Source organism: Mastigoproctus giganteus, chromosome 5 (genome assembly GCF_048544385.1).
Source record: "Mastigoproctus giganteus isolate SK-2022 chromosome 5, ASM4854438v1, whole genome shotgun sequence".
Classification (NCBI taxonomy): domain Eukaryota; kingdom Metazoa; phylum Arthropoda; class Arachnida; order Uropygi; family Thelyphonidae; genus Mastigoproctus; species Mastigoproctus giganteus.
In genome coordinates, this window is record NC_143579.1 from 53,523,672 (window position 1) to 53,545,584 (window position 21,913).

Below are 21,913 nucleotides of genomic sequence, written 5' to 3' on the forward strand. Positions count from 1 at the left end.
ATTTCTGCTGCTTTACTCATTCAATTATATGTTTGTGTGTGTGTGTGTGTGTGTGTGTGTGTGTGTGTGTGTGTGTGTGTGTGTGTGTGTGTGTGTGTGTGTGTGTGTGTGTGTGTGTGTAATTAAAACAAAATTTGAACAAATCAAGATATAAAGTAAAGGTATGTAGAATAATATTCTGCAAATACCATCAAATGAACAATTAAACATCAGGCTGTGATGTAAGAAAATATGGAGAACTATATACATATAAAAAAGTGTAAAGCTATGGCTTTAGAAAGAGGAGTGGAAGCAAAGAATGCCAATAGGAGATATTAGTGTCCAGCATGAGAAATAGGCTGCTAGTTTATAATAATGCAAGGAAAAAGTATGAGTGACCTGAGCTATAACCAAAGAGAAACCCCTTAAAATTCATTAATAAAAATTAATGAAATTATTGGTATATGGATATACTGAATGGTATGTTATTAAGGGCTAGCACCATTCAATACATCCAAATATAGTGGACCCGCGTTTTATGATATTAATCAGTTCCAGAGATACCATCGTATCATAAAAATATCATAATGTGAATCCAGTAACACATTGTTTTTTGGTAATTTGTTCCAAGACCTCAGAAGTTGAAAATTTCACTATATAACTAAGCTATGTATCTCTCTAAAAGGTGATTTTTATAATGGAAATTGTATCAGTTTTATATAGAATACTGAATATCGTATTTTCAAATAAGCACAACACAAAAAATCACTTGAACTAAAGTATGCAAAAACAAAACAAGCGGCCAACACATTTACAAATGTTACTATTGGCAGAGAGGCAGAACAACATGATCCAGTCGGAGGTAGTTGTAAACCCATCGTAAAGTGAAATAAGTAGGTGCCGGGTCATTATCACATGTTCAGTTATAAGAATTATTTTTGAACACCTTTGTAATATTTTTATAAAGCACATTTCTGGAGGTCACTACCATAAAACAATAAAAACAATTTGCAGTTTCCAGTTTATTGGGCTTTTCTGCTAGTGCAATTTATTATAAATGGGTAGTAAACTCGATATTATTGCAAATGCAATAATACCAATAGCTGGAATTCTGTGGGTTTTTACATTATTATAGTGAAATGTGTTTTCCCTTTACTGAAATCTTCAATCATATAAAAAAAAAAAATTTTCAGAATCTTCTCTTCATTCCTATTTTTTAAGCTTTGTAAACTTGTTACTCCATATCTGACTTGCACATATTGTGCATGTCACATTCTTTGTTATTGATTATGATATTATTGATTATTATTGTTATTGATTATTATTTTAAATTTTACAACCCAAAAAAAAAAAATGTTAGTGAACAGAAATATCAATTAGTATGTACATAGAGTATTAATTAAGTACTGTACGTTAGCGCAAATTTATTTTTATTTTGTTAACCTGTGGAAAATATTCTACCGATTTTCATGTAATACCTAATTTTGTTAATTGGTAAGGTAATAAAGTGTAAATTTGCGCTTTATATCTTTATTTTTATAGTATGTGGATAATAATCCTCCTATTTTCGCTTATTAGAATCACTGTTTAATAGAATTAAAATAATTCAACTCGCAAATATGATTACAATGACTGCACTTATTACATATCGTATAGTGAACAGTATTTTATTATGGAGAGTCCATCATAAAGTGATTTGATCATACAGTGAACCAATTGTAAAGTGGGGGTCTACTGTAATAATCAGGAAAAGCTATCTGTGTCTGATTACAATAGGAAATAAAAATATTGATACAGCTTTCAGTCTTCAAAATTCAAAAATTTTTTTCAGACAAACACAAAAACATTTCAGGTATTTGAATAAAATTTATTATAAATTTGAATATCAAGTTTTTGTAACATAACATGTAAAAGTATTTGTGAATTTTCAGAATTCACAGATGGTTGACAGTCATAAGAGAATGTGTACCTGAAAACTGCTGAGAGAGAGAGAGAGAGAGAGAGAGAGAGAGAGAGAGAGAGAGAGAGAGAGAGAGAGAGAGAGAGAGAGAGAGAGAGAGGCATTCATTTCATGTTTCACCAAAATGTGCAAAAAAATCATACAGAGAGAGAGAGAGAGAGAGAGAGAGAGAGAGAGAGAGAGAGAGAGAGAGAGAGAGAGAGAGAGAGAGAGAGAGAGAGAGGCATTCATTTCATGTTTCACCAAAATGCGCAAAAAAATCATACAAAATATATATACATATATATTTGATATCCAAACAAAACAATAAAAAATCATGACCTTTCTTTATTCTGTGAAATTTTTTGAAAAGGAAGTACATAACATCTGTTATAAATCACAGTGATTCATTAGATATTTTAAAACTAACCTGTTTATACTTTTTTCATGCTTGCTGCTACTAATGTTTTGATGGCATCGCAGTTCAGCTTTCACAGTAAGGAGCAATAATACTTGAAGCTAAAATAAGAAGAAAATAATATAAGAAATATGATAAAGCTTGGGTCCTGCATGAAATGATGAAGCTTACCAGCTATTCATATGGATCTCCTTGGTATTGTATATACTGATTCCAATGCTTTTGCAATTTCTGGAAGCATTCCTGATAGGTTTCTTTTGGAACTGTTAACAGCTCTTGTGCTGTGCTCTAATTTCCTCAGTCATTTAAAATCTGTGATCTTTAAAGGATCTTTTTTTGTTTCCCATAGTTTTAACCTTGGGGGGGGGGGGGTGGAATCACAGGCAGCCAAATCCAGTGAATATGTTAGATGGAGAGCCACACTGATGGAGTGTTTTGCAAAATAAGAATAGGAACAGGTGCATGTATACTTGCATGTACACCAATGCTAGGAGTTTGGTAAATAAATTTGATGAATTTGAGGTATTGTTCAAAACATCAAAGGCAGATATTGTTGGGATATCAGAGACGTGGTGTCACACAGATATAAAGAATGCAGAACTGGAATTTGGAGAGTACAATGTGTACAGAAAGGATAGACAGGATAGGAAGGGAGGAGGGGTTATGCTATTAGTTAAGAAACACATAAAATCCAAGGAAGTGAAGCCAGTCGACATTGCTGGACAGTGCAGTGTCGAGTCAGTTTGGTGTGACATAAGCATTGGGAGATCAAAATTGAGGGTAGGAGTGTGCTATATACAGGGAAATAGAGTGAGCCAGTAAATCAGAGAGTCTTATAATGGGGGATTTTAATTTCCCAGATATTGACTGGAATTTGTGGGTTGGTCACTCACACACTAGCAAGGCTTTTGTGGATTTATTGGATGATTGTTTTCTACATCAGCGTGTTCGGGAGGCAACTAAAGGGAGTAATACTCTTGATCTGATTATCAGTAGTGATTCATCATGCATTAAGAATCTGCAGATAAAGGAACCACTAGGTGGCAGTGATCACAGTGTGCTGAAGTGGGATTTACTCAAAGAGGTAACTACCATCAGGGGTAAAGGGAAGGGTTTTTGCTTTCATAAAGGTGACTACGATGGTCTGAGACAGTATTTAAATTCTATACAGTGGGACCAACTGATGATATTACGAAAAGCAAACTCAAAATGGGAAGCATTCAAAGAACTTATCTTGGAAGCTACTAAGCTTTATATACCGACTAAGAAATATTGTTCAAGGTTTAGGCCTAAATGAATGTCAGATGAACTAAGGAGACATATGGCAGAGAAGAAAAATGCATGGGATACATATAAATCAATGGGTGACATGGAAGCCTATGATAGATATAAGCTAGTCTGTAACCAAGTCACAAAGGAGATTAGGCAGGAAAGGCAGATTATGAGAAATCCTTGGCAAAGGATGCAAAGAAAAACAGAAAAGAGTTCTTTACCTATGTAAACTCTAGAAGGAAAGGGATGAATCAGATTGGTCCACTGGATATTGATGGTTCAACAGATGAGGATCCTGCTCAGGTGGCTAACAAACTAAATGAGTATTTTGCATCTACATTCACACATGAGGAGTGCCAGAGATGAAGTAAACTCTGGCAGTGAGCTAGATGATTTTGGAATAACTGAGAGGAAAGTGGAGGAGAAATTGTTGAGGATAAACATAAAAAAGGCACCTGGGGTGGATGGGATCTATCCAGTTATATTGAAGGAGGCAGCAAAGTAATCAAGCAAACCCTTAGCCATACTTATGAGAGCTTCCTTGGACTCAGGGGATGTACCCATAGACTGGAGATGTGCAAATATGACCCCAATTCACAAAGGAGGATGAAAGGCTGACACAAGTAATTATAGACCTGAGTTTAACTTCTGTTCCAGGAAAATTAATGGAGGCACTTGTTAAAGAAGCACTGCAGGATCATGTAGACAAGACTTCAGTTATAGCTCGGACACAGCATGGTTTTGTTAAGAGAAAGTCTTGCCTGACCAATTTGATTGGATACTATGATGCAGTCACAAAAGAACTGGATGCAGTCAATAACTTTGATATTATATATTTGGATCTTAGAAAGGCTTTTGATACTGTTGCACATGGAAGACTGCTGCACAAATTGGAGCAGTGTGGCATTGGAGGCAAATTGCTGCTATACAGGGTGTCTCAAAAATATTGGTACAAACGTTTAGGGGAGGTAGGTAACATCTAAAGGAATGTGAATCGCATAGGAACCCATAACCGGAAACGTCACCGTAAGTTGGTACACGGCTCTGTTCATCAGTTTGGGAGAGGAAAATTTCTGGTTTACTCATTCAAGCAGTAGTCGCCGCATGAAGAGCATGCATCGATATACGAACTGTGAGCTGGCAGCCATGCACCTAGTGTATGGATTAGCAGAGGGCCCACACGGTGTGCGCCCCCATGCGGCACAACATCGCTTCGCAATAAATGTGTGAGCAGGTATGGTCGGTGACTGCTTTGTCGGCCCATACTTGTTACCATCCCGCATGAACTCCGCTAAATATCTTTCTTGAACAAGTTCTACCAGGGTTACTTGATGATGTTCCAGCAAATGCCAGACTCAACATTTGGTTTCCACATGACGGGGCATTTGCCCATTATGGAAGGTGTGTTTGGGACCATGTGAACAGGCATTTTGGGCGTCGATGGATTGGCCGTGGTGGATCCGTTGCCTGGCCCCCAAGCTCACCTGATTTATCGAGCCTTGATTTTTTTCTGTGGGGAGCCCTCAAATCTATCGTGTATGAATCGCCTGTGGAGACGGAAATGGATCTCGTGGTGAAACTTGTCTGCGCTGTTGCTACTGTCAAAGAAACTCCAGGTGTGTTCAACCGTTTCCGCCAATCCATGCTGCATCTGTGTCACGCATGCATCGCATCTCATGGTGGAACCTTCGAGCATCTGTTGTAGCATCATGAAATGCATCTATCTCGTACTGCATTGTTAATATTATGTCAAATAAATGTTTGCCACTAATTACTGTCTTGTGTCATTTCTGCTTCTTGTGGCTCTGCTACTACTTTCCTGTGACGTTTCCGGTTATGGCTTCCTATGTGATTCACATTCCTTTAGATGTTATCTACCTCCCCTAAACGTTTGTACCAATATTTTTGAGACACCCTGTAGATAAAGGGATAGTTGAGGGGGAGAAGACAGAGAGTGGTAATCAATGGACACTGCTCATCGTGGACTTATGTTATTAGTGGAGTCCCTCAGGGTTCAGTTAGGTCCACTATTGTTTTCTGTATTTATAAATGATATTGGTGATGGTATATCAAGCTTAATGTCCAAGTTTCCAGATGATACAAAAGTTGGCAGGGTTGTTAAGGACACTACTGACGCTATGCTGCTGCAACAGGATCTGGAAAGGTTGAGCAGATGGGCTGATTGGTGGCAAATGAAGTTTAACATTGACAAATGTAAAGTACTAAAAATGGAAACAGCAACCTCAGAGCAATGTAGCAACTCTGTGGTACTACACTGACAGTGGTAGAGAATGAAAAGGACCTGGGGGTAATTGTGCAGGCAGATATAAAGTTCTCTGAGCAGTGCAGACGGGCTGCAAGAGTAGCTCATGGTGTCTTGTCAATGATATACAAGAATTTTTCTGGCAGGGATCAGGAGGTGATTATTCCCTTGTATAAGGCAATGGTCAGGCCACACCTTGAGTACTGTATACAGGTCTGGAGGCCTCATTTCAAGAAGGATGTAGAGCTGCTGGAACAAGTACAGAAAAGGGCAACAAGATTAGTGAATGGAACAAAGGGTTGCTCTTACGAAGAAAGGCTTAAGTTTTGCAAATTAGAGTGTCTGGAGACTAGGAACCGGCAAGGTGATCTAATAGAGGTGTATAAAGCCTTGAATGGTTTGAGCATGCTCAATGCTGACGGGATTCTTCCTCTTGCTCAGAATAATCACCTGAGAGGGCATAAATTCAGATTGAGGAAAGACAGATGTAGGATAGATGTGCGGAAATTTGCCTTTAGCCAGCGGGTAGTTGGTTGGTGGAACAGACTTCCATTCCTTGTTGTGGAACTTGATAGCCTAAATAAATTTAAGGCTCAGCTGGACAGGTATTTTGAATGAACAGAGGAGTGAAATGGAAGTGGTTTTTTTTTGCTGATGCTACATAAGCTTGCTTTCTTGCATCATATGCCTCTACTAATGCTAATGCTAATATATTTTTAAACGGAAAGCACCAAATATGCAGGGGCATTGTTATGATGCAAGCATCAATTCACATAGTATTTTTCTGCCCATATTCTCTGAAAAGCATCATGCAATTGCCATAGAACTGTAGTACTGCTTCCACCTAGCAGTATTTCTAGAACTAGTATTTCTAGTTCACAGTTTGACCATGTCAGACAAATTAAAAAAAAAAAAAAAACAATGCCCTGTGATTCAAAAAAATAAAATATGCACAATTTTTATATTTGATTGAGATTGTCTTGATTTTTTTTGGACCTTCGAAAAGACAGTCTTCCACTTTCTTTTCAAAGGACTGGGCCACAAGAACTTGACCCAAGTTCTGGTTCTGGGTCACATCAACAATTTGTCACCAGTAAAGATGGAAGAAACAACATGTGAGTCAGCAGTAGCAGCAGCATGCTGATGAAGATCCTGAATGCAAAAACTTGTCACTCTGTGATCATCAGTGAAGATGTATGGCACAAACTTGGCTGAAATGCAGTACATTTCCAACTCTTGTAATAGTAATCGTGGCATTATCCCCAGGGGCTCACATGTGGTGAGTATGGGCTTGGCACACCCAGGGTCTTCAGCTGGATATCGTCATTCTTTTTCTTGGTGATTCCCTTCTATTTCTGATTTTTGTTCTCTCTCTCAGGGTAATTCAGAAATTTTTATTTTTTTTTGGCTGGTGCAGCATAAGCCTCAGGCTTCCTTGCACTATATGCTAATAATAATAATAATGTGATGCAAAAAAGCAAGCGTATGAGCTTATGTAGCATCAGCCAAAAAAAAAATTCACACAATCATTCCCTCTAAATATTTGTCCAGTTTCTCCTTAAATTTATTTAACCTATCAACTTCCACAACGACTGAATTATGAACGATAATGAATTGTGATGGATAAACATCAATCACTCCTGACCAGATCATGAACACGAGCAACTGAACCATTTGTTTTTGAAGGTGAAGAGTGGCCAGAGTAAGGATCATCTTTGATGGCAGAGAGGGCCTTTTTAAAAATCTGTGAACAACATCTTCAACTGTCGCACATAGTCTTCAATTGACACATACAGTATCTTTTCAGAAAGCTGTTTTAACATTTCCTGGTTTTATGTTACACATTCATTTTAAAATGCAACAGAACAGAAAACAACATCTATTGATTATGCATTAATTCAGACTGGCTGCAGATAAATGGACTATTCATGCACTATTATGTCTGGATGATTCATTGAATGTGTTTTGATAAGTTGCAATTTCAAGATATAAAGTCATTACTTTAATTTTTTGATCATTCTGCATATTATAAAAATAAAGAAAAAAAAAAAAAAAAAACTCTGAAAATCTAATCTATTTAAATAATTTCTAAAATAACCAGAGTACCTTGCCTATATCATAATTATGCATTTATAAACTTATAAGAACTTTGATTAATTGTATATATGGTCCAAAACAAATGGCAACTAAAGTTTAATACTTCAAAATGTAAGGTGAAGAACAGAAATCCTGAAATCACATATAAGGTAGGGGGAGGGAGATAGGCTAAAAGTGGTTTCATGTGATCATAACTCCTAAATCTTTTCATCTTGAAAATGTGAAAAGATTTTTGTGTTATGATTCAATCTGACATGAAATTTTCCATGCAATGTAAACAGGCTGCTAGGAAGGCACATGGTGTCTTGACTGATTTATAGGGCTTTGCTTTATAGGGCCATTTAGAATATTGTATTCGGGTTCTGGAGACCACACCTAAAAAAAGACATAAAACTTCTGGGGAAGGGAGATCGGATTGGAGATGGGTGTAATGCACATATGAAGAACAGCTCAAAAGGTGTAGTCTGCAAATTTTTACAACTAAACATCTAAAGGGAGAACTAAGTGAGGTGTATAAAGGATTGAGTAAAATGAATGAGGAAGTTCTGTTCTCCTTAACAGACAAATCATGAATGAGGGGAAACAAATATAAAATCTCAGGAAATAACAGAGGATTTCTGGCCTCTTTTCTTTTACAGTAGTTATGTCTTTAATTAAAGGCTACTTTAGTACACTGTGATTACTGCCACACAGTGGGTCCTTTACATGCAGATTCTTAATGCATGAAGAATTTATCCCAGGGGCTCACATCTGGTGGGTTTGGGCTTGGCACACCCAGGATCCTGAGCTGGATATCATCATCCTTCTCTTTCTTGGTGATTCCCTTCTACTTCTCTCTCTCTCTCTCCCCCTCCCTCTGTCTCTGTCTCTCTCTCTCTCTCTCTCTCTCAGGGTAACTCGAGAATTTTTTTTTTGGCTGGTGCAGCATAAGCCTCAGGCTTCCTTGCACCATATAGCTAATAATAATAATAAATAAATGAATCACTGCTGATAACCAGATCAAGAGTATTGCATCCTCTTGTTGCCTCTCTAACACGTTGTGGTAGAACATAGTCATCTAATTAATCTACAAAAGTCTTGCTAGTGTGTGAGTGACCAATCCACAAATTCAAGTACACTTTTGGAAAGTTAAAATCTCCATTATAAGACATTCTGATTTTCTGGCCCACTCTATTTCTCTGTATAGCTGTTTGGTGTACTCATCACAGTCATTAGGCCTATAACACACTCCTACCCTCCATTTTGTTTTCACAGTGCTTATATCACATCAAACTGACTGAACATTGCACTGGTCACTCATGTTTATTGAATTTGCTGCCTTAGATTTAATGAAATTATGTTTCCTAACTAAGAGCATAACCCCCTCAGGATTTGATGGGTTGTCAAACACTGGAATAAGTTGCTGTGGTGGGGGTAGTATGTTTGTCTAAGTTTAAAGCAGAATTTGGATGGCAGTCTTGTGAGAATGGGAAGGGTATGAAGATCCTATTTTATTTTAATTATTATTACTTTATTTTATTTTTTATTTTTTTTATGACGCAGAAAAAGTCTGTTTCCTTGCATCATTTGACCTTATTAATAATTCAAACATAATCCTAAATTAAACAGCCCACTTTGCAAATGTGTTTAGAATACAGAAATCACTTACTATTAGGTTGTGGTGTGTATTGAGAGAAAATTAAGTATATAGTCAAGTAAGATAAGTTGCCAGAGAAAGTGAAGTTTCATAAATATTGGATGGAGCTACTGTTACCATATACACTGAACTGGCTTTGCATTAGCAACACCTACTTAATACCTCGGGGAAAGGGGGTTCACCTCTGTATAAGTGGTGAACCCCCTTATACAGAGGTGATTAATCACCCCCCCCCCTTATGAGGGGGAAAATCACCCCCCTTATGAGGGGTGATCTTATACAGATTGCTTTATACAGAGGGACAATCACCCCCTTATGAGGGGTGATTGTCCCTCTGTATAAGGCAATGGTCAGGCCACGCCTTGAGTACTGCGTACAGGTCTGGAGGCTTCATTTTAGGAAGGATGTAGATTTACTTGAGTGTGTACAGAGAAGGGCAACAAGATTGGTGAGGGGAATGAAGGGATCCTCTTACCAAGAGAGGCTTAAGTTCTGAAAATTGCAGTGGCTGGAGACTAGGCACCTGTGCAGTGATCTGATTGAGGTGTATAAGGCCTTGAATGGGTTGAGCACGCTGAATTCTGATGGGATCCTTCCACTTGTTCAGATTACGAACTTAAGGGGGCATAAATTCCAATTAAGAAAAGACAGATGTAGAATTGCTGGAACTGGTGGTTAACTGCTAGAACAAACTTCCATCTGTCATTGTGGAAGTTGACAGGTTAAATAAATTTAAGGAGGAACTGGACAGGCATTTGGAGGGAATGGTGTGAGATTTTTTTTTTTTTTTTTGGCTGATGCTGCATAAGCTTATACACTTGCTTTCTTGCATCACATGCCACTACTACTACTACTACTACCTTTTTTTGATTGTAATATAGTCCATACATGTCTTGCCATGGACTCCACAAAATGTTGAAGGGTGTCCTGTTCTGGTGGTGCTACCCACACATGATACAACATGTCCGATAATGCTCACATATTGTCAGAAGGATGGTTGTAGCATTGAATGTTCTTTTCAGTAATGTCTCAAACATGCTCAATTGAGTTGAGATTGGGTGGGTTTGATGACCATGGGAGAACAGAGAATTTGTTGTCATGTTCTTGAAACCAGTCAGCTGCCGGGTCTTGTGGCATGCCATTATCTTGTTGATAGATGCACAAGTTGTCTGGATACAGTGAAGGGGTTAATGGGAACTTGGTTGGCGACAATAGAAGGATACTCATTCCAATCAAGCTGCTGATGGGCATATCCATATTTGGAGAAAGCAACATAAGGCCATGGTGCCTGGATGCACTGTTGGTGATCATCAAGCTGGAGGCAGTGGTGTTATGGTTTGGGGACTGTTTTTGAAGTATTGCCAAATCCTCTGATCATTGATTAACATCTCAATTGGAATGCATATCCTTCTGTTGTTGCCAATAAAGTTCTCAAATACCCCTTCATTGTATCCATACAAGGAACTGCACCAGGCAAGGTGCAGTTTCTTGTGCCTGCAGTAAGGATGGGTACCCATGAGAGCTGTCAACTGCCATAGGCTATATAAGCTACTATCCAGCACATCGTCCATGTGAATATTGATCTTGCTATTCCTACATTGTACTGGGTGGTTAGCTGGGCCTACTGTGCTGTGTTATGAGATGAGACACACAATGCTCACCATGGGCATTGACCACACGTCCTGTTCCACTTGTGACCTTTGACTGGTTTTTCAACCACTGTTGACATGGTCACAATAAATTCGTGGCACCACAAGATGGAAGCATATAACCATGTTGGCTATTGTCGAGATACTGGCATCTGTATGTCTTGCCCCCAACAATCATTCTGTGTTTAAAGTCAGAAGGATCTCGATGGTGGCTCATTCTTCTTCACAGACACTCATAAACTGATCACCACATGTGTGAACTACAGTCCTATATCAGCTATTCCTGACTTTCAGCATTCACCAGCATCACAGACCATCCATTCCTACATGGGGGGGGGAGGATGTTGTTATTTGGTTTTTTTTTAGGAGCATTAGCAACTAAGGCCATATTGCTCCAGGGATATGCGGTGGTTATTCCCTGACCTTTCCGCATCCTCCGTATTTGGTCACAGGCTCGAACCTCGGTCTAATCAAGAAGTGTGTGCTAGGCACTGTTGCTCCTGCCCACCTGGCTACGGAGGCACCGGGGAGGGGGGGGCTGCTAACAAAAAGCCAACTCAGTGAATATCAGCAAGTATATGTGGTCAATATATCTGTTTGCTATGCTAATTGTACTAATTAGGTATTGGAAGAGGTTATGTCTACAGGTTTCATCACAGTTTCCATTATGCTTGGTTATGCTATTGTGTTCAGGTATGCTCTATAAGACTTGTCAACTTGTTATAACCACAATGTATCCTTAAATGTATCTAATTGTACTCAACTGGATGCCATATGATATCAACTATCCAGTAAACAATAAAAATATACCTTGGTTAACACTACAACCTGATAAAGAAGTGCTGCTAATGTAAAATCAACTAGAAAGAGCTGTTTGTAACCAGAAAGGTCAACGCTATGACAGAATTTCAAAGAATATCAGTGGACCCAAATGTAACATTGATCAGCCTACCTCGATTCAGCAGGCTACATATCAATCTCATCTTACCCAGCTACCACAAATCAGTGAGAGAAAGCCATCTAATTAAACTAACTTGCAATTCGGGAGCCAATGTTTAGCAAGCTCAATTAAAAGTAAGAAGTTTCTTCAAGGGCAGTTATTTCTATCACTTCCAGAATGTTGAAGAGGATTGCCATCCATCAACAATGCTGTGTATTGTCTCCTGACTAGTCCGTTATATGCCTGAGGTAGAAACTGAAATTGAGGCAGAACAACTTCTTAATGCTGCTATAAATAAGACACTTTTCCAATTACATTATAGTTTACTATAACAGTAAAGTGAGAAATTTTTTTATAAATTTCCTAACCTTGTCCAATATCCAAATAAACTGATATGACCATATTCTGAATTCATCAATATGATTTCTGTCTTCAGGCCAGAATAGGGGTTCCCACATAATTTTAGCAAAATGCTAAAACTACTTATAGACAACAAAAAGTCTATAACAAACTGGATCTTAAAAATACAACAATTCTAGAAATTTCTGTTAATTTCTAATATAGATAAGGGATGAAATTAAAAAATATATATTTTAGAGTGATTACAATAACATAGAAATAAAATTAAATCTTACCTCATTAACTGAAGAACACTATATTTGCAACTATTACATAAGCACATAAACACAAATGATTAATTAGGTACCATCACAGTACTTGTTGCAATATTCTTATTCTAGCACTAGAGAGTTTTTGAAATGGGATTAATTTCAAACGAGTCTTCAAATAGGCCTCTGGGGTTGAGAATATTCATATTCATAATAACTGCACAATCATACACCAACCATTATTAAAATTATAAATGAGATTAATTTCCTATGAGTTACAGCATTTCATGAGTCATTCAAACTTTATCTCTAAATCTGAACTGAGTTAGACTGATGTTTCATCACTGACCTGTTACTTTTGCTTCTGAGTATTAGTAAGAAATGATATTCCAAGGCAGTAGCAGCATTCCAGTCACAAGACCATTGGACCTGCTTATTAGCAATTCACTGACTCTATCAGTGGCATGCACCTAACATCTGATAAAATCTGCTTCAGTCATATTTGATCAAATATTAGGTATAAGTGCACACAAGAGATAAACAAACTCAGAAAGTCTTAGCTTTCAGTTGCAAATAAGAGCTGCCTAAACTGTTTATGAACATGAAAAGCTGCTAACTAACACACATTTTGCATTTCCTTTACTCAATTTTGTCATCCAATAGATACCTCTCTCTCTCACACACACACAAGGGACATGCCAAGACATGAGCAAACATGGCACTCACCCTGGGTGCCCACACAAATGAAATAAATTAAATAAAATTTAAGTAGGGAGCACAGTATGAAATGTTTACCCCGAGTGCTAAATTAGCTGGGCATTGGCCCTATCTTTCCTTCATGTTAATCCATCATTTGAAAGAAGCCTCATCCTGGAAAACTTATATGTCACTTTCTTTCGTCTCTGCACATAGCTTCCATTTTCCCATGGTCTTTCCATCTTTCATCTATGCTGCTAACAATTTTGCACTCTGGTCAATACAGATATTTGAACAGTCAAAACATGTTGATGTTATAATCCAGATGGTTTGTGGGGTCATCATTGTGCAATCTACTGTCAAACACCATAGCAAAAAAGAACCACTTTTAGTTATCAGAAAAGTGCCAATTTTTATGAGTGTTAATGTCCAAACTATAATTATGGAACTTCTATTCCTTATGTTTATAAATGCCTGTGTTCTTGATTTACTATAAGTGGCCGTAACGCTTTTCTAACAACTTTTTTGACCTGGGATTGAAAACTATGGAATTGAGTCAATCTACATTTTTCAGCTTTCTTCTTACTATGGATAAATTAGCCATCTGCTAGCAAAGATTGCTTGACAAAATTATACAGTTTTTCTTCCATAAAATCAGAAGAAAATCATTCTAGTCAGGTAGTTTTCCCTCAGAGTTTCACTGCTATGCTTATTCGATAAATGACATTTCTTTTTATTTACTGAAGGAGTAACTACATTCAATAAATGCATAAATTACTGAATTTTATCTGCCACCTTGCTTGTTCTCCCATCCCATCTACGGCCTTTTCTTGGTGACTTATAGTATCATACTGCTGAAGATTATGGGGAAGGTTCCTTCTGTCATAAATGGTTTACCTTCCACAAAAATATGCTGTCAGTAACAGCAAAATAATGTCTTCAATTTTTACCATTGACATAAGATGAAGCTTTCAACTTCTGTTTCTGTATGAGTATATTGTCCTTTTGGGTAGTTTAAAAGATATTCAAACTGGTAAGTGAATTTTTAATTAATTTTTATTTGGGGCTGTTTTACATACAAAAAGTCAGGTGCACTTTTCCATGACTGATAATGGATTGTCATGGTGATGAATTTTGACCAACAGCTGAAGAGGATACCCGACTATTTAAAAGATAATAATAAATAAATAATTAAACAAAATTAAAGGAAGAATAAAAAGCAAGCAAGCAAACAAACAAAAAATAAATTTATTTTATAATCCATGTATTTTTATTCCTTGATGGCTGGTTACAAATGATTTTTTAAATTCTTTTCTAGTGATAACCAGAAAATGTGAGAGAGAAATTTTATGACAAATAACAACTCTATTAAATACAGTGTAACCTGGACATACCACATCTTGTTGTACCATAGTTTTGGATGTAATGCCAGTGTGATCATGTCCCTGAAGAGGAGTATACAAAATAATGCAATCCATGGCAAACACACAAATTTCACAATTGATACTGACAACAGAAAACTCCATACCTCAGATAGGAAGAATCAATTAATAGAGTAGTTTCTGAATGCAGATAACTGAGCTACAGTATTCCCTTATGTGGCATATTCTCACAATTAGACAATTAAATTTTTATAAATAACAAGATTTATCCTAGAGTATATATTGTAAGCATTCAGTTTTTTTCAGTTTTTCTTCCTAACCACCTCAATTAGAGGTTGAGGCAAGATTTACATAAAAAAAAAAAGAAGATAAAACTGCAGTACATCACCGATATGGTAATTGCACACCAAAAACTCGCAAAAAAGTAACATTTAACATTTTTCCTCTGAGAGGGGAAATGAGAACAAGCTACCCAAATTGTAACATATTCAGTTATAAATTTTTGCTTTGTGAACAACAGTGCATGACATCCTTTTCAAAACTATGAAGTCAAGTGTAGTAGTAGTAGTAGTAGTAGTAGCAAATGATGCAAGAAAGCAAGCTTATATAGCATCAGCCAAAAAAAAAAAAAAAAACACACACACACACTTCAACCATCCTTACCTCCAAAATTTGTCTAGTTCTTCCTTGAATTTATTCAAACCATCCACATCCACTTTCATAACTGATGGTAGCCTATTCCAACAATCAACCACTCGGCTGAAGGCAAACTTCCGCACATTTCTTCTGCAACCATCCTTCCTAAACTCAAATTTATGTCCCCTCGTGTGCAGTCTCAGCAACAGGAAGAATGCCATTCGCATTCAGCTTACTCAATCCATTCAAGGCCTTAAACACCTCAATCAGATCACCCCACAGGTGCCTAGACTCCAGACACTGTAATTTGCAGAACTGATGGCTTTCTACATAAGAGCACCCTTTTGTTTCCTTCACCAATCTGGGTGCCCTTCTTTGCACTCATTTCAGCAGATCTATATCCTTCCCAAAGTGATGCCTCCAGACCTGTATACAATGCTCTAGATGCAGCCTAACCATGGCCATGTACAAAAGATCATCACCTCCTTATCCCTATTAGCAAAGTTACTGTATATCATTGACAAAACCCCATGAGCTGTCTTGGCAGCATGTCTGCACTACTCAGAGAATTTTATATCTGACTGCACAATTATCCCCAGGTCTTTGTCATTTTCTACTACCCTAAGTGTTGTTCCACACACTTGATAAGTTACTCTGAGATTCTGCTACCCATATGCATATCATGCATTTGTTAATGTTAAACTTCAACTGTCATTTCTCAGCCCATCAACCTAATTTTTCTAAATCTTGTCACAGTAGCATACCATCATTACTGTCATTAACCACTCTGCCAACATTTGTATCATCTGTAAACTTTGACATTAAACCTGATATACCTTCATCGGTATCATTGATAAATACTGAAAACAACAATGGGTCCAGCACTAAACCCTGGGGAGCTCCACTGATAGTATTAATAACCAAACTCTGTCTTCTTCTTCTTTCACTTAACCATCCCTTTATCCATAGTAACTTGCCCTTAATGTAACATCATTGCTCCAGTTTATATGGTAGTTCTTTATGTGCAACAGTATCAAAAGCCTTCCTGAAACCCAAGTATATGATATCAAAATTATTTTTTGCATCTAGTTGCTTGGTCACTGCATCATAATAACCTAACAGATTGGTTAGACAAGACCGCCCCTTAACAAATCCATACTGTTTGTTTGTTATTTGGTTTTTAGGAGCATTAGCAACTAAGGCCATACTGCTTTGGGGATATGCGGTGGTCATTCCCTGACCTTTCCGCATCCTCCGTATTTGGTGGTCACAGGCTTGAACTCTGATCTAATCAAGAAGTGTGTGCTACACACTGCTGCTCCAGCCCGCCTGGCTATGGAGGCTCATAATTATGGCTAAGGGTTGTTAAACCCAATACCAACAACATCATTATGGCTAAGGGTTTGTTCACCTCCTTTGCTGCCTCCCTTAATATGATTGGATAGATCCCATCTGCTTCAGTGCCTTTTTTTTTTTTTATGTTCAGCTTCAACAATTTATATTCCACTTTCCTTTCAGTTTATCACAAAGTCATTTAGCTCCCTATTGGGGTTTGATAAATTTCTGACATATCACTCATGGCACAAAGCAAGGTGTGCCTTGGTAATTATACATTAATCACATAAGGAAAGGGTACTTGTTAGACAAAAAACGGTTTTTTTCCTCCAATAACATAATGGGAATATGTACTTCTTTCTTAGTTAAAACTTCACATTGCAATTGTTGGTTATATTTTTTATTATATTTTTTAAAGTTAATTATAACTTTACATTGTAACTGTTCGTTTGAAATCCCTTTCAAAACTCAGTTCCTGAGTTTTGAAAGGGATATTAGAAGGACCATCCAACTCTGCCTAGCATTAATATGACATACAATTTATTTAATGAAAAAAGCTAATAACCATTACATCTTTTTTGGAAAGAGCTGCAATACTGGATGTTGGTACATTTTATTCTATAATTAAACTTTGTTGTTTTCTGGTTGTTGTTTGTTTGTTATTTAGTTTTTAGGAGCATTAGCAACTAAGGCCATATTGCTCCGGGATATGCGGTGGTCATTCCCTGACCTTTCCGCATTCTCTATTTGGTGGTGACGGGCTCGAACCCCGGTCTAATCAAGAAGCGTGTGCTACACACTGCTGCTCCTTCCCACCTGGCTACGGAGGCGCCTTTGTTTTCTGGTATCAAATGGAGATTGAAAAGGAAGATAAGGTTTGTTTGTGTTCACTATTTAAATGAAAACAACTCACTTGAGGTAAGTAAGAATGTCACCCTTCATAAAAGAGTCTAGCATGTCTTTCTTTTGGTCATTGCTTCCCTCTTCACTCAATAAACATAAGGATGAGTCAGGAGACAAGTGCTCTTACGCAGGACAATTTCTCTCGACAGCCACAGTGTCACACAGCAATTACCTTCTCCCTCATCACAGAGGAAAAACTTGTAACACATAAACTGTTTTACAGCGAGATTCCCTGTCATCCACAGTTGATGGGATACTGTGTGTGATATGAGGACAGCAGGAATGACACAACGAAACCTAACCCATTCTACGAATACAGATAATAAAATTTATTATCTTTGTTTCATGAAAATAAAAAAAAAATTATCTTTTGCTTTCAGTGGGGAATACAAGAGATAAATATTAACATAATTGTTTCATAGTTAATGTGGACACTTTACACATTTGCTGACGTAAAATTATATGTGCTCATTGCTCCCACTTAGAAATCCTACGGATGAACGGACGGACGGACAGACCAGACAGAGAGAGAGAGAGAGAGAGAGAGAGAGAGAGAGAGAGAGAGAGAGAGAGAGAGAGAGAGAGAGAGAGTCTTGAAATATGAAAATTAATCCTCACACACATACACACAATAAAAATGCTTGTTTAGGTCATTGCAAAAATATCCCGGACACCCATGTTATATTGAGGTTGCATTGTATGTACTGAAATACTTAATGTTTGTTATAAAAAAGCACTGATATTTTGGAGGGTAGAATTTCAAACTACAGCTATTAAGGTGGTAGTATATTTTAATTATACATATACATTTCTTATTATATACTTTTTAATGCTTAATCTAGAGGATTAAGTGTTAAAAAGTAAATTTTTAGGATTTTACACATACTGTATTTATTTTTATTTTGTAAATAAACTATTTTAATTTTTAATTCTACTGTTTAGTTGGTTGATTTGGTTATAGTGGTATTAAAATTTGTATTTACTACTATTTTTTAGATAAAGTAAATCAATATAAGATTTTTAATTTTTTATTTTACATGTGTTGCAATTTCTCTTGCTAAGGGCCCGAAATCTAGAAAAAGGCTCTGGACCCAAGCTTTCTGGATAAGGAATCTAGTGCTGTATTTTATTTATTTATTATTATTATTATTTTTTATTACTTATTTTTTGGCAATCAAAAAATTACTAGAGTTAATCAGTATATGATTTTGTTTAAAAGTAGCATTATGGAGATAATTGATGAAGTTTCAAGGAATGATGAGTGTGAATGACAAAACTTGACAGAGCCAGATTAGACCCTTTTATTGTACTGAACTTATCCTCACATTTTAGACTGTGAGCATTACAGAAATACAAAACTGATGGTTCATACTGCATTTCATCATAGTGCAGTGAAATAGCTACTATGCCACAAGGTTTGCAACTGCAGGGAGGACACAAACCATCAGAAGGACCTGATTGCTATTAGAATATAATCATTAAAAAGTGATGGGAGTAAGAAAAATGAGGAGCAGAAAGGGGGCTTCAGTACTACTGCTACAATAATTGTCACTTGATCTAAAGAGAACAATGTTTAAATTTGCCATTTTCTTGACTTGGATTCAAATTCCTTGACTTGGATTCACCTAATGCAATACCACCACTTTGCTTATTGGAGGCTTGAAGTGGTGGAACCCATGTTTAGTCTCCAGAGCTAAGTTCCGGTCAACCCTTCCCCCATCTCTTTCATTACGCAGTATGACTGACGACTTTTGAGGTTATGATGAACATCATGGCGAGATCTAATCTTCCTTACATTAAGATCTAATCTTCCCCTAAAACGGTGTTCACAGGCTGGCCGCTAGTTAGTACACCGGACCGAACCTATTGGTAACTCTTTAGGAGGCTTCAGGATCAGCTAGTGTATAATCTTGCTATGACTACTCTGCCAGATAGTGACTGGAGGGAGTCCGAATATTGTGTATGCGGAGGGCATTGTCGAGGCCACGTTATATCAAGGATCTGGGTATATTCTTACCATGTGTACGCCATATCCAAAAATTTCATTACTTCATACAGCATATCCCTCCTCCCACTTTTTCTTACTATTGAATACACCACAAATTGTCAAACTAATAGAGTAAGCTTATCTGCAAAAAAGATCTAAACCTCCAAAACACTTCCTACTTCATTACACAAATACACGTGGTCTCAATTCTAATCTCAACGATGTCCATTTCCACTTAAAGTCTGCCAAACCCCATGTATTTTTTTTGACAGAATCTCAGTTATCAGTTGATTCAACTACTGCTCATCTCAGTTGTCCGAATTATTCACTGTATGATTCCTTTTGCTTCAAAGGCGGTACTTGTGACGTTCCGATATTCCCTGTCAGAGAACTGGTAATTTGGAATCTCCTCTTTTCGACCTTCTCTGGTTTAAAATCTCTCTACCTCATTGTGTCAAATTCATCTGTTGTCTCTACCATTCTCCCAACTCCACTAAACACTTGGAGCTCTTTGACTTCCTCTCTTTGCAACTTGACCTTCTCCAGTCCAACTTTCCTAATAGTGAGGTAATTTTAATGTTCACAACTCCAGCTGGCTTCCGTTTTCTAGTCACACCGACCCAGCTGGTCGAGATGCTGAGACTTTTGCAATTACTAATGACCTTGCACAGATTGTTCATTTACCTACATGAATACCGGACAAACCTAACCATATGCTTGATCTTTTTCTCATAAACAACCCTTGAAAGTATACGATTGAAGTGAGTGGTTCTTTAGGCATCTCAGATCACAACTTGGTTATTGTCTCTTCTCCAATGGAGCCTTTATCTCATGGCTATTCCCAACCTCATATTGTTTGACATTACAAGAATGCAAAATGGGATGACCTGCGAGATTTCTTTTCTTTGGTCGGATTACTGTTTCAAAGCTTCTGATGTCAATGTTTGCTCAGATCATGTCAGTGAAATTATTCTTTTAGGAATGGAATCCTTTATTCCACACTCCACTTTAAAATCTAGTCCTTTATCTAAACCTTGGTTTTAAAATAAATGTGCTAAGGCTGTTCAAGAGAAGACTGTTGCATATCATAATTGGCTTGTTTCCATTTCTTCAGTTTCATTTTCTGCCTACACCAAGCTCACAACAATTGTAAAGCAGTTATTAATCAGTCCAAACTAGATTTTGAACAGGCTAAGAGTAGAAAACTTGCTTCTTGCCCTAATGGTAACCGAGCATTCTGTTCTCTTGCCAAAGCTACTGGCCGCAACTTTTGCCCATCTCAGCTCCCACCTCTGTCAAAACCAGATGGTTCTGTTTTCACTTCAGCCAAGGATAAAGCTGACCTGCTAGCATCCCATTTTTCTTCCAACTCATGTATTAACGATCTTGGTAAAACACCTCCCACCATTTCTAACACACTCCATTCAATGCCTCCTGTGGTCTTCCATCAAAAGGATGTCAGAAGGATTTTGACGATTCTTGATGCTAAGAAAACTCAAAGGTCCTGATGGTATTTCTTCACTTGTTCTCAAAACCTGTGCTCCTGAACTTACTCCTGTTCTTTGCGGCCTTTTTTCACTTTCTCATTCCAAAGGTGTTTTTCCTTCTGCTTGGAAATTTACTCATATCCAGCCAGTTCCTAAAAAGGGTGACAAATCCCTCCAATCCAATTACGTTCCATTGCAATTACTTCTACTCTTTCTAAAGTAATGGAGAAATCAATTAACCACCAATTCTTAAACTACCTAGAAACCTTCCGTCTGATCAATGATTGCCAGTATGGATTCCATCAGTGTCGATCCACTGGTGATATTCTGGCTGTTACCCATCTATGGATAAATTCAATGGAAAAGTTTGGTGAAACAAGCAGTTGCTCTTGACATCTCAAAGGCTTTCGATTGTGTTTGGCATAAAGGTCTTCTAAACAAGCTTCCATCTTATGGTTTGCCAACTGTTTTTTGTAATTGGTTATGCAGTTTTCTCTCTGATCGCTCACTGAGAGTAATCGTATATGGCACAAAACATCTCCATTAATGCTGGTGTCCCCCAAGGTTCAGTTCTTTCCCCCACTCTTTTCCTTTTGTATATTAATGACCTTCTTCAATTGACTGGAAATCCTATCCATAGTTTTGCTGATGATAGCACATTGCATTCCACTATCCATTTTGAGAAA

At 37.4% G+C, this 21,913-nt stretch overlaps 1 protein-coding gene across 4 annotated transcripts in view; it reads right to left on the reverse strand.

Annotated features, from left to right (window-relative positions):
• Positions 1-21,913, reverse strand: part of LOC150085398 (uncharacterized) — a 650,000-nt gene that overhangs the window by 126,563 nt on the left and 501,524 nt on the right. For all 4 annotated transcript variants that reach the window (XR_016546970.1, XM_090374027.1, XM_090374026.1 and 1 more), the window contains exon 25: positions 2,349-2,437. Coding sequence is in view for 3 of the 4 variants with exons in the window: in XM_090374027.1 (XP_090230153.1) it covers positions 2,349-2,437 (89 nt within the window). In the remaining variant the exon portion in view is untranslated. The remainder of the gene's footprint in view (positions 1-2,348; positions 2,438-21,913) is intronic.